Here is a 14446-nt window from a genome sequence, read left to right on the forward strand (position 1 = left end):
ATACCCCCATGGTGTGTGTCTGCCCATGCCTTTGGCTGGATTTGGCACAGGGCTTGAAGGACTCAGTCACTCCTGAGGCCCTACGCCGCCGCTTTCTGTCTGTCCTCCTTGCGTTTCACCGCTGTGACATGGCCTATACTGGCAGTTAGATGGTTGCTGGTCAAGTTGGTTATGCTCTTACTGTTGGGACTCATTCTGAACAATGCTCATTGCCGGCTGGCTGCAGTGTTTTCACTGCCAAGCTGGTTGCCATCTCTCGCGCCCTAGAGTATATCCACTCCTGCTCAGGTGAGACCTTCGTTATCCGTAGTGTCTCCCTGAGTGGTTTACGAGCTATCGACCAGTGTCTCCTCGCTACCCAGGAGTCCATCCATACTCTTGCCCGTTGCAGCCACTCCATGGTTTTTATGTGGACCCCGGGTCATGTTGGCATCCCGGGTAATGAATGTGTTGACACGCTGGCCAAAGAGGCTGTCAGTGCACCGGCTGTGGAGATTGGCCTTTCAGAGTGTGATTCCGTTCAGTTTTGCGGCAGAAGGTCCTTGGTACCTGGGGCGATGAGTGGCACGCCCTGCCTTCACCCAACAAACTTCAGATCGTCAAGGAGACTACTGGTGTGTGGCACTCCTGCTTGTGGGCCTCTCGCAAGGACTCTGTTGTACTCTGGCGGCTGTGCATTGGCCACACCTGGATGACACAGTTATTTATTGCGCCACGAGGACACGCCTCTGTCACTGTGGTTCAACATTGACAGTGGTCCACATTTTGTTGGACTGTCCGGTTTTAACTGCGCTCAGGCAGACATTTGCACTGCCTGATACGCTCCTTGCACTTTTATCGGATGATGCTGCCATGGCAGGCTTAATTTTGAGTTTTATTTGTGCAGGGGGCTTTTATCCCTCGATCTGAGGGTTTGTCTCTTTCTTTTGTGTCGAGTCTGGCCTTTGGCCTACCGTTTTATATTGGGCTTTTTAGTGTGTCTCTTGGTGGTTGGCTTTTCCTTTTTTTGTTTCCGTAACACACTGTGTATTTTTAATTCCTCTTTTCTGGTCTTTGTCTTTTTTGTTTTCTGTCATCTTTGTTGCTTGTGGGCATTTCATGATCGTGGAAAAAAGGACCGATGGCCTTTGTACTCAGATCCCTTCAACCCCCACAGATCAACCAACCAACCTACCTAGACTGTTGAGGTCGGAAGTGCATAGTATCTTATTAATTCATGAAGTTTTACACAGGCTTGTGTTACAGATACTTTTATTTTATTAAAAGAGACCTTTGTCGCAGGGTTGTCACGATAAATGTAATTAATTTGTATTACTACAGCACATATTTTATAACATTTTTTGTTAGTTTGTTTAAATAAGATAATCATGAAAGAGCAATTAATCATTAACAGTATAATCTCACCTTTTCCGTAACAGTCTGACAATGTTCAGATAGTTCTCCGTTTCCACACTTGTAGAAATCTATTGGTTTGGAGGTAAAGATGTCAAGCCAAGTTTGAAGCACACTTTCGTCTATAAATAAATTTTCTTCGTGGTTGTTCAACAAGGAGTAAATAAGGTAAACATTTGAGAGTGCAAGATCAGGAGAATAAGTACAGCAAGGGATGATCTCCTCGATAGCTGCTTTGGTCATATCAGCACCTACAGGTAGGCATTATCGTGCTGTAGTAGCACTTGGTAGTTTTTTTCCTTAGATCGTGACTGTATAATGTTGCAGTTGTTGGCAAAAAAAGTTAGCTGCAATACACACACACCTGGGAAGCAGTTCGTAGTAAACAACACCCAACACTATATAATTTTGAAGGTAACGTAAGGACAGTCAGTGTCATCAACAATAATATTGGACAGGAATAATCAGTAAATAAAGTGATAACTTTCAAGCAAATGTTTAGGTAAGGCCTTTCATTGATATTTTGAATTAGAATATGCAGTACTCCTACACCCAAATTTGGAACTAGCACAGTGATCGCAAATGTTACACATGATTGTACTTATTACGCATATACAGTATTGTTAAGTCCAAAATTAAGTAGATAGAACTGTCAGCACTGGCAGTAGCAATGGCTGTATACTGGTTGGGCATCGAGTTGATGCAGTTCAAAGTCTGCCAATTATCTACATCTACACCTATACTCTGCAAACCAGTGTGAGGTGTATGGCGGAGCGTACATCCCATTGTATCAGTTATTAGGGTTTCTTCCTGTTCCATTCATGTATGGAGCACAGGAAGAATGCTTGTTTTAATGCCTCTGTGTGTGCAGTAATTATTCTAAATCTTATCCTCATGATCCTTGTGTGACTGATACGGAAGGGGTTGTAGTATATCCCTAATCATTTAAAGCTGCTCCTTGAAACTGTGTTAATAGACTTTCTCGGGATACTTTACGTCTGCTTCAAGATCTGCCATTTCAGTTCCTTCAGTATCTCTGTGACATTCTCATTAAACAAACCTGTGATTGTTTGTGCTGCCCTTCTCTGTATATGTTCAGTGTTCCCTGTTAAGTCCTGTCTGCAGGGTGTATACGGGGACAAGGAAAAAAAAAATTCCTGGATTATTCCCGGATTTCTCCCGGATATCCCGTTTAAAAAATATGCTATTTCCCGGGCGAAAATACACTTTTTCTGTGCTAAGTGACAGTAGGTTTTCCGTAGACTTTCCCTCGGAACTGTAAAACTTATCAATCTTTTGAATGGTTAACGTTTTATACAATCGCATAGAACTTCCCGGAAAAAAAATAAAAGACAGGACAGAGAAGCTTTGGAGAGACTTTTAATAAAAAAAAAGGAGAGAAGTTTTGGAAAGACCTTTGATTTGCAGCAACATATACGCTGCAGATTTTCGTATTACAAAAGTATAAATTCGAATTGCACCAAACAAAGCGCGTTAGTTTCCGGAGCGTAGAAACCGAGGTTGCGATGTCCTTTTGTAAGCGAGTCATATCTCAAGCTACGAGATCTCGCCAGCCGATGACGGCAGCTATTCAGTTCATAAGACACGTGTTATAGTCAGCCAATAGCGTGATCCCTGGTTACATAGCGCGAACACGCAAGAGGAAAAGTTAACTGTTTACATTAATGTACACAGTACCGTATATCTACAAGAAAAGCTAAGCTTTCACATATAATTTTGGTCTCTAAGATTAACACGCTACAACAGAAGCTAAGCTTTCACATGTGTGTGTTATACTTTAAGATACATCATACAAATGTGTCAGTAAATTTAAAATTTTGACATAAATGTCTCGGCTCGAAATTCTTGTAAGTGGCTGGTCCTCAAACTGTTCAGTTTCGAACGCTCTGTGGTTTAGATATCCATCCCACTTTCTCACACGTAACATAATTCATCTTGCGTAAAAAGAAATTTACTTTGAAAGTAATGCTTTTCTAACCACCATTCGCAATACTATCCTGAGACTGTTAGAAATAGGTTCGATTTACCAGTTGCCACAGAGCGCCATAAAACAGGCATTATTGTGTGTGTGCAACTGTAAGGTGTAGGAAGCCCGCATGTTCGTATGTATAAAGCACTAGGAGAGCTTAGATTACACCATAAAAGACACAGGGCATCAGAGAATACTCCAAAGAGCATCGGAATTTCGTAAACCTTGCTAAAATGCATAACTCGGCTTGAAGTGCAAATTGGTTTTTTCCAGATTCACAATGAAGTAGGTCCCAGGATCGCAGAGTGCGATCTCATTTTTGGTTCTTTATTATGGCATAATGCCGTATATGGCAGAAGATGATAACGTGCACTTGAAATTGCACTTGAAATTCAGCGAACAGTTGGAGCTAGGCAATACTGTAGAATGAAACACTGTTTCAAATAAAATGATTGCCTCAGTGGAAGGATTAATAAAACCAAGTTTCTTTAGCAAACTTGCAAAAATAACTTCACTGTTCTGCAAGGCGATTAATGCTTGAGTGCTACTAACTTGGAAATAAAATAAAATCAGAAAACTGAAATTAATAATATATTTTTGCCCTCTGTAATTATGTGAATGTATTTTAATTCACTTGATAGCTCCCGGCCACAGAAATCTGTTTTGTTTTCATTTGACGTGGGAGCTGTACACGAAGAGAAGCAGCGAAATCACTTAACGTAAACACGGGTCACGTGGAGGTTAACCCCCTACCCACTACAACTCAGACAACTCTGTGCAAGCGTGAATCTGGCAGCTATGGCGCGGGAGAAAAATTCTTCTCGTTTGCATCTGACTGCTTGCTCCTACTGCCGATACAGCTAACAGCCAAACTTCAAGTAGCGGAAGTAGGTACTGCTTGTACGAGAGTCAAATGCGCACGCGCAACAGACCGCTGGCGATTGGTCAAACTAACCTAACGTGAACAGTTGCGACGTCATGCTCATAGCAAGCAGTTTATTGTTACGAAGAATTAGTTTGCGCCCTACGGTCTTTGACATATTTTTGATATTTGCAGACACTTGTGCGTGCACGGTGTCTTGTTGTTGTAAATTGCACATTTCCTTTGCCACTAAAGTTTTATTTTTTTCCCTCTCTTTTATATTTTATCGCTGCAGTATCATTCTCCAGTAGCAGGATACAATAACATTCTTTGCTAGAGAATCAATTCTGCAGTCAAAATTACAAAAATTTAACTGAAAGCTAAAACAATGAAAAATTCCCAGAATTCTGAGAAATTCCCGGATTTCCCGGGTCGTATACACCCTGTGTCTGGTACAGGTCCCACACATTTGAACAATATTCTAGGATGGGTTGCACGAGTGATTTGTAAGTAATCTCTCTTGTAGACTGATTGCATTTCCCCCCCACTGCTTTACCCATGACTTAACCTATGTGATCATTCCATTTCATATCCTTACTAATTATTTGTACGAGTTGGCCAATTTCAACAGTGACTCATTGATATTAACAGTCATACGATACTATCTGTTTTTTCTTTTTTTAATTTTGTGACATGAACAGTTTTGCATTTCTGAACATTTAGTTGCCAATTTCTGCACCATGCTGAAATCTTATCAAGATGTGACTGAATATTTATGCAGCTTCTCTCAGATAGTGCTTCATTATAGATGACTGCATCGTCTGCAGACAGCTCATTTTACTGTTAATTGTCTGCAAGATAATTAATATACAACATGAACAGCAAGGGTCCAACACACTTCCCTGGGGCACACCCGAAGTTACTTCTACATCTGTCGATGACTCTCCATCCGAGATAACATACTGTGCCCTTCCTACCAAAAAGTCCTCATCCAGTCACAAATTTCACTCGATACCCCAGTTATCAGGTAAAGTGACATGCACCGCTATGGATTAAAACGTGTAAATGGTATTTATAAGAGTGTAAGGTGTGTAGCTTTGATGTTACCTGGGTAGGTGCAGATCAGTAGTAGGGGTTGCCAGTGACAAATATCTACTGCACATTGAGGGAAAACTTGTGAGCATAAAGTGTTTCGAACTGGACAGGTGACTGCAAGTTCTTAGAGGATGCACAAGAGTAGTCTAAAAAATCAAGGAAGTAGCTCCAACTCCCAACTTTGCATTTACATTGTGCTCTACAAATAGACATAAAATAACTTCACCGGATGAAACTTCCTCATTCTACAGTATTGACAGTTTTTGTGTTGATAGCCATGTTTTGTAGGTGCGTAATACTCTCAGCTCATTCTGTTGTTGAAATAGTTTAGGTTGGGGGTTTGTGTTGTTCTGGCTGTGGATATCACTACAAAGAGATAATCATACATTTGTCTGCTCGTACTCATAGGTGTTCCTCTGTTTTCAGACAGTGTGTCTTTATTTGTGATTGGATGAACCATACATTACTCATGAAATGAAATAAGACCCCTTTGTCTATATTTGAAGTTACGGTTAGAAGCCCTAAACTCTCCATTCATTTCCACGTGGATCAGTAATAGGCACCATATAGTTGAAACATCTAAAATGGTTCTAGAAAGGATGGACAATAGCTGAAGGCCAAAGGAATGGGGGCAGTGGACCTCATTGCAAAGAGGAAAGTGTGGACAACCTTAGGAGGTCTGGGAAGTGATGGATGGCTGGACTACAAGTACAGTAGCACAATTGAAGGAAGTGGAATATGGTCAGTGAGAAGTGGTGCCAGCAGTAAAATACTCGCGTGATGGCCATAATGATGAATGTAGTACATATTGTTATTCCTTGAGTCAAGGACAAACTGAAGTGGCCATCTGTAAGTAGTAGCCTGAAAAAATACATTGATGATACTGCATTCCAATATGGTTTCTTATCAGGTTCCAGCCATTCTCCTTTCATACATTAAGTGATTCCCAGTCAATACATGTCACAGATGACTACAAGCACAAGAAAATATCCCCAGAGGCTCTGTTGCCTCACACAGAGCTGCATAATGAATAATATAAATTTTGTTCCTCTCTGGAAAGACTTGCACTGTGATTCTACAATCGGGCAAGTGAACTAATTCAAAGGAAGGAACAGCAAACTCCAGGTGTGTGTTATAAGCTAACCACTTTCATTCCAAGAAAAGTTTCAGGATCTAGAAATAATATCCATCTCTAAGTCTCAGGAGTGGTAGCTTCAGATGTAGTACATGTTGACTGCCACAAGGCTGTTGGCAGCCACAGCAGAAACTTACACATAATGCCTTGGCCTGGTACTGAAACATCCATCACTATACATGCAGCATTCAATGTGTTAAGACAGAATTTGTGCTATTGAGACTTTCGTAAGCCCCAACTCACCACTTGATTTCACAAGTTCCATTCTTCTTTCCTCACTGTGGCTGCAATCTCACAGCTACATCAACAGTTCTTCCAATATGCGTGGCACTATCACTTTAAAAGTTGTGTTATGTAAGAAAACCCCCCCATGAACCATGGACCTTGCCGTTGGTGGGGAGGCTTGCGTGCCTCAGCGATACAGATAGCCGTACCGTAGGTGCAACCACAACGGAGGGGTATCTGTTGAGAGGCCAGACAAACGTGTGGTTCCTGAACAGGGGCAGCAGCCTTTTCAGTAGTTGCAAGGGCAACAGTCTGGATGATTGACTGATCTGGCCTTGTAACAATAACCAAAACGGCCTTGCTGTGCTGGTACTGCGAACGGCTGAAAGCAAGGGGAAACTACAGCTGTAATTTTTCCCGAGGGCATGCAGCTTTACTATATGATTACATGATGATGGCGTCCTCTTGGGTAAAATATTCCGGAGGTAAAATAGTCCCCCATTCGGATCTCCGGGCGGGGACTACTCAGGAGGATGTTGTTATCAGGAGAAAGAAAACTGGCATTCTACAGATCGGAGCGTGGAATGTCAGATCCCTTAATCGGGCAGGTAGGTTAGAAAATTTAAAAAGGGAAATGGATAGGTTGAAGTTAGATATAGTGGGAATTAGTGAAGTTCAGTGGCAGGAGGAACAAGACTTCTGGTCAGGTGACTACAGGGTTATAAACACAAAATCAAATAGGGGTAATGCAGGAGTAGGTTTAATAATGAATAGGAAAATAGGAATGCGGGTAAGCTACTACAAACAGCATAGTGAACACATTATTGTGGCCAAGATAGATACGAAGCCCACACCTACTACAGTAGTACAAGTTTATATGCCAACTAGCTCTGCAGATGACGAAGAAATTGAAGAAATGTATGATGAAATAAAAGAAATTATTCAGATTGTGAAGGGAGACGAAAATTTAATAGTCATGAGTGACTGGAATTCGAGTGTAGGAAAAGGGAGAGAAGGAAACATAGTAGGTGAATATGGATTGGGGGACAGAAATGAAAGAGGAAGCCGCCTGGTAGAATTTTGCACAGAGCACAACATAATCATAACTAACACTTGGTTTAAGAATCATGAAAGAAGGTTGTATACATGGAAGAACCCTGGAGATACTAAAAGGTATCAGATAGATTATATAATGGTAAGACAGAGATTTAGGAACCAGGTTTTAAATTGTAAGACATTTCCAGGGGCAGATATGGACTCTGACCACAATCTATTGGCTATGACCTGTAGATTAAAACTGAAGAAACTGCAAAAAGGTGGGAATTTAAGGAGATGGGACCTGGATAAACTAAAAGAACCAGAGGTTGTACAGAGATTCAGGGAGAGCATAAGGGAGCAATTGACAGGAATGGGGGAAATAAATACAGTAGAAGAAGAATGGGTAGCTTTGAGGGATGAAGTAGTGAAGGCAGCAGAGGATCAAGTAGGTATAAAGACGAGGGCTAGTAGAAATCCTTGGGTAACAGAAGAAATATTGAATTTAATTGATGAAAGGAGAAAATATAAAAATGCAGTAAGTGAAACAGGCAAAAAGGAATACAAACGTCTCAAAATTGAGATCGACAGGAAGTGCAAAATGGCTAAGCAGGAATGGCTAGAGGACAAATGTAAGGATGTAGAGGCCTATCTCACTAGGGGTAAGATAGATACCGCCTACAGGAAAATTAAAGAGACCTTTGGAGATAAGAGAACGACTTGTATGAATATCAAGAGTTCAGATGGAAACCCAGTTCTAAGCAAAGAAGGGAAAGGTGGAAGGAGTATATAGAGGGTCTATACAAGGGCGATGTACTTGAGGACAATATTATGGAAATGGAAAAGGATGTAGATGAAGATGAAATTGGAGATACGATACTGCGTGAAGAGTTTGACAGAGCACTGAAAGACCTGAGTCGAAACAAGGCCTCCGGAGTAGACAATATTCCATTGGAACTACTGACGGCCGTGGGAGAGCCAGTCCTGACAAAACTCTACCATCTGGTGAGCAAGATGTATGAAACAGGCGAAATACCCTCAGACTTCAAGAAGAATATAATAATTCCAATCCCAAAGAAAGCAGGTGTTGACAGATGTGAAAATTACCGAACTATCAGCTTAATAAGTCACAGCTGCAAAATACTAACACGAATTCTTTACAGACGAATGGAAAAACTAGTAGAAGCCAACCTCGGGGAGGATCAGTTTGGATTCCGTAGAAACACTGGAACACGTGAGGCAATACTGACCTTACGACTTATCTTAGAAGAAAGATTAAGGAAAGGCAAACCTACGTTTCTAGCATTTGTAGACTTAGAGAAAGCTTTTGACAATGTTGACTGGAATACTCTCTTTCAAATTCTAAAGGTGGCAGGGGTAAAATACAGGGAGCGAAAGGCTATTTACAATTTGTACAGAAACCAGATGGCAGTTATAAGAGTTGAGGGACATGACTGGGAAGCAGTGGTTGGGAAGGGAGTAAGACAGGGTTGTAGCCTGTCCCCGATGTTGTTCAATCTGTATATTGAGCAAGCAGTAAAGGAAACAAAAGAAAAATTCGGAGTAGGTATTAAAATTCATGGAGAAGAAATAAAAACTTTGAGGTTCGCCGATGACATTGTAATTCTGTCAGAGACAGCAAAGGACTTGGAAGAGCAGTTGAATGGAATGGACAGTGTCTTGAAAGGAGGATATAAGATGAACATCAACAAAAGCAAAACAAGGATAATGGAATGTAGTCTAATTAAGTCGGGTGATGCTGAGGGAATTAGATTAGGAAATGAGGCACTTAAAGTAGTAAAGGAGTTTTGCTATTTGGGGAGCAAAATAACTGATGATGGTCGAAGTAGAGAGGATATAAAATGTAGGCTGGCAATGGCAAGGAAAGCGTTTCTGAAGAAGAGAAATTTGTTAACATCCAGTATTGATTTAAGTGTCAGGAAGTCATTTCTGAAAGTATTCGTATGGAGTGTAGCCATGTATGGAAGTGAAACATGGACGATAAATAGTTTGGACAAGAAGAGAATAGAAGCTTTCGAAATGTGGTGCTACAGAAGAATGCTGAAGATTAGATGGGTAGCTCACATAACTAATGAGGAAGTATTGAATAGGATTGGGGAGAAGAAGTTTGTGGCACAACTTGACCAGAAGAAGGGATCGGTTGGTAGGACATGTTCTGAGGCATCAAGGGATCACCAATTTAGTATTGGAGGGCAGCGTGGAGGGTAAAAATCGTAGGGGGAGACCAAGAGATGAATACACTAAGCAGATTCAGAAGGATGTGGGTTGCAGTAGGTATTGGGAGATGAAAAAGCTTGCACAGGATAGAGTAGCATGGAGAGCTGCATCAAACCAGTCTCAGGACTGAAGACCACAACAACAACATGTAAGAAAAATGTTGATCTAGTGCAAATTCTAAGAGTAGAACAGTTTTGCCTTTGGCTTCCACTAATCAGCAGTATTTGCTTATTGTGAACCTTCTGAGTAATCTACATTTCAATAGAGTTAGAGCACAGTTAGGAGCTAAATGTCCTCCCATAAAGTACATTTTGCAAAATTATGAAGAGATGAATCTATTATAAATGCGAAACTAAATCATAAAACAATGAACACTTATGTTTGTTGACAATTCCTGGTTACAGGCATTCGTAAAAACTCAAGATGATGATGTTGAAACATACCAGTAATTACTAACACATTCACTACCATGAGGCCACAGCACAGCAAAGCAAAGTATCACACTCAAGACAGTAGTGTCCTGGGTGAAACATCCGTCTGTGTGTTAAACCACAAGAGAAAAACTACTGTATGAATAAATTTGCATTCTCAAGAGAAATTGAGTGTAGTGTGCAAAATCTGAAGAATTAAAGAAATCAAAGACATGCAAAATGAAACTACAGGATGGCTTTTAATGGTTGGATTATAAAGTTTGCAGAAGATGTCACAAGCAAGTCCAAACTACATCTAACACAAATCCAGTCCAATATTTCATAAACTCATATTTTAACTGTGTCACAGTAATAAACAATATCAAATTCTTGTAAACCCAGGAATACTGTGTCAACCTTGGCACCTTCATTTACTATCCTTTTGATATTTTAGTTGAATGGGGTGTGACAAGTTTCACATCTTTGTTGTTCAAAGAATGCAGGTTGAAACCCAAAGACGATATTGGTTTTTCAAGCAGGTTATAATATGTTTTGTAGTTCTGAAATTGTGTGCACCTGCTAGTGACTCTTCTTGAAAATGGGAATGACCTGCTGCTATCTCCAATCTCATGGAACACTATATTGTTCCAGACTTAAGATAAACTGCTGGTAGCAGGAAGCAAAACTCAATGCAATTATAGATACTGGATATGAGAAACAATTTTGAAAGTAACAGTAACTTACAAGGGAACCTCCCCATCGCACCCCCCTCAGATTTAGTTATAAGTTGGCACAGTGGATAGGCCTTGAAAAACTGAACACAGATGAATCGAGAAAACAGGAAGAAGTTGTGCATATGTCCAAGCAAATCTGAACATGTCCTGGAATTTTGGAGAGCGAAGCTGATTATGTGTGAATGCCTGAACTTTGATAATTGTCTGAAAATAAAAAATTTAACTTTTCACTCAAGGGAAGACTTGAACCATGCACCTTTCACTCCGCAGCTGCTCACGCTAACCACGGGACCACGGCGCTCCTGAGCTCACACTTGTCCTTGATGTTGCCTTTGTCGCGCATCGACTACTCAGTTTGTATATTTTGCTTATTTTTTTCATAGTCCCACACAACTTCTTCCTGTTTTCTTGATTGATCTGTGTTCAGTTTTTCAAGGCCTATCCAATGTGCCAACTTATAACTAAATCTGAGGGAGGTGTGATGGGGAGGTTCCCTTGTTAGAATAGAGACAAAGAAATGGGAGTTATAATGCAATATTCTTCAAAGTAAAAATCAGAACACAAAAACAATTACTGGTAAAAGACAAAAATGAGAACATAGCAACTATATAATAATAATAATAATAATAATAATAATAATAGTTGAACACCCTGGAGAGACACTACTGCCAAAGATGAATCTGGATAAGCTCTGTAGGATATCAAGTATAGACATCAACAACTTTGTGGGTATTATCACTGTTGTTATAGAATGCTGTGAGAAATGGAAAATTTTTATATTTCTGTTGAGAAACAGTTGCTTTGCTAAAAAAATGCAGTTATTAAAGGTTAGTGTTTCATTTCTCATGCATTTTAGGTGTTTAAGGTAATGAAAAATATTGGAGGAACTAAAATTTGATTATAAATCTGCCAGAGGTGTTAGAGAAACCATTTTAGTGAGAAAGTGAATACACAGACCCAAGTAACTTATGGTGTGCTTTTTGTGGTCAGTTTTGAAACAGAGCATTAATTATTAATGGGAGTGAAAGAATATGGCTGTTGAAAAAAAAAAGGGGGGGGCGGCAGACATTTATTAAGGGGAGTAGTCTTTCAAGGACCACATAACACTCTTGATGAGCAAATCTGATGTAGTTTTCAATGAAGGTGACAGTAGGTATGGGGAGATATTCACGAGCTTCTAAATGAAGGAATGCAACACTTGAATGAAATACCTTAATATATTTCTGATGGATGTAACAAGTTATGTAGAAGTACACAGAGTAAAATTTGCTTGCGCAATAGCTCTATGGTTCTGGTGACAAAAGTGTAGTATGTAGAATATGATGAAACTCACTCACTCTCGAAATGTAGTACCATTACATGTTTTAAGGTGATAGTAGCATGTTAAAGGGTCAGAAAAATCTACACAGATTAGTATTAAGGAGGTGACAAACTTAGCATTTAATAATTGTAGTATGCTCTGAATATCAACATTTCAGAAATTATTAAAGAGAACGTTTCCCTTGCAACATCAAAGATTGAAATCTTCTCTACGTCTCAGTACTGATTTCTTGTAACATGGGATTTAACTTCCTCTGTTTTTATGAGAAGTTAATTAGAAGCACAAAATCCCTAATTAATCATTAGGTGTATATTAAGTCAAACTTTCATTTGTTTCAGATTACTTAATGCATTTGCTGAAGAGGCGGCCAACGAAGATGCTATTTATTATATGGGCGAAGCACTGCGGCGTGGTGTGATAGATTTGGATGTCTTCCTGAAACAAGTACGCAGCCTCTCACGTAAACAGTTTATGTTAAGAGCATTAATGCACAAGTGTCGTCAAAGGGCAGGACTTGCCGGGTAACTCAGTTGGTGCCATTAAGGAGTGTAAAGAATTTTTCTTTATGATGGTAAAGTAACTGCTCAGATGTCAAGTGTTTCAGACAGCCACTGTATCATCATGCAGTAATGTGTATATTGTCATATACTTGTTACAGGTGATATATTTATACATGTTGTAATGCCTTTGTAACTGGAAAAATACATGATATTATACTGGAATGGTACTTTATTTATAAATATCCATAACATAAGCCATTTTCGTACTTTTAACTCCAATTACTTTCCAGCCCGATGGATCCAGTTTTCCCCACGCAATGGAATGTTGTTGAAATGGAATCTGTAAAAAAAAATTTAAAAAATTGTTTTAAGTAATTAAATTTCTATATACAAATGAAAGGAACTGAATTTTGTAAACAATTTGTACAGTAGTTTGTAAAATAAGTTATCTTTATACAGTACACACAACTTTGGGAATTAAATTTTAACTGCTACACCACTTCGATTCACGCTTCAAACAGAACTACCCCATTTACTAATAAAATAAGACCAAAATTTTATATTTCTTAAACATTATCTGTGAATGTCAAACATGCTAAAGCTTCAATTTTAACACATCTGATGAACTGAAGCACTAGTTGATAAAGTCAAACTAGTATTCCCATGCTCCTTTATATAAATGTTTCGGTTGCACACTCTAAAACAGTGTATAGTAAAAATTTGTCTGACAAAACTCATGTACAACAAAAACTGGAATTGAGCATGTTGGTGCCATTGACAAGACACCAAACTCCACTTTATAAGGAACTGGGGTGCCCAAATGCCCATCTAGACTCCGAGATAAATACCCCTAAGCATTGTGCATAAGTCTAGCTTCATTGGGGCTTGGGAATTAACAGTAATCTCTTTTACTGTTTTTGTTCCAAATACATAGTTGCCAGTGTAAGAAAAACATTGTTTGTTGCAAACGTGCACTTCATTTTGGAACAGACTTTACATAAGAGCTGTTAAAGTCTCCTTTGAAATACACACAGACAAAAAAATCAGGAACTGGTGGGAGGTACCTGCCCATAACGCTCCAAATGTTCTCAATTCGGGAGAGACCTGGGGACCTTGCTGGTTGAGGTAAGGTTTGGCACGCATGAAGGCAAGCAGTAAGAACTCCCACCATGTGTAAGTGATCAGTATCTTGCTGAAATGTAAGCCCAGGATGGCTTGTCATGGAGGGCAACAAAATGGGGCATACAATATCACTGATGTATCGCTGTGCTGTAAGGGTGACACAGATGAAAACCAAAGTGGTCTTGCTGTGGAAAGACATGGCAATCTGGATCATCGCTCATGGTTGTTGGGGCATATGGCAGGTAATAGTCAGGTTGGCATACTAACGCTGTCTGAAGCTACTCCAGACGTATATTCGGCCAGCAATCCCACTGACTGGAGTAAATTGCCTTCAGCACTGAGCTTCGAATTGAGCCCCGAAGACCAATGAACAGTGTCTGGTCATGC

General features: G+C 39.9%; 1 protein-coding gene across 5 annotated transcripts in view; it reads left to right on the forward strand.

The window, feature by feature from the left end:
* Nucleotides 1–13159, forward strand: part of LOC124709616 (tumor susceptibility gene 101 protein) — a 162724-nt gene extending 149565 nt beyond the window's left edge. For all 5 annotated transcript variants that reach the window (XM_047240854.1, XM_047240853.1, XM_047240855.1 and 2 more), the window contains one exon: nucleotides 12776–13159. In XM_047240854.1, coding sequence (XP_047096810.1) covers nucleotides 12776–12962 — 187 coding nt within the window. In that variant the 3' untranslated portion in view covers nucleotides 12963–13159. The remainder of the gene's footprint in view (nucleotides 1–12775) is intronic.
* Nucleotides 13160–14446: the final 1287 nt, after the last annotated feature.

Source organism: Schistocerca piceifrons, chromosome 1, assembly GCF_021461385.2.
Source record: "Schistocerca piceifrons isolate TAMUIC-IGC-003096 chromosome 1, iqSchPice1.1, whole genome shotgun sequence".
NCBI lineage: Eukaryota > Metazoa > Arthropoda > Insecta > Orthoptera > Acrididae > Schistocerca > Schistocerca piceifrons.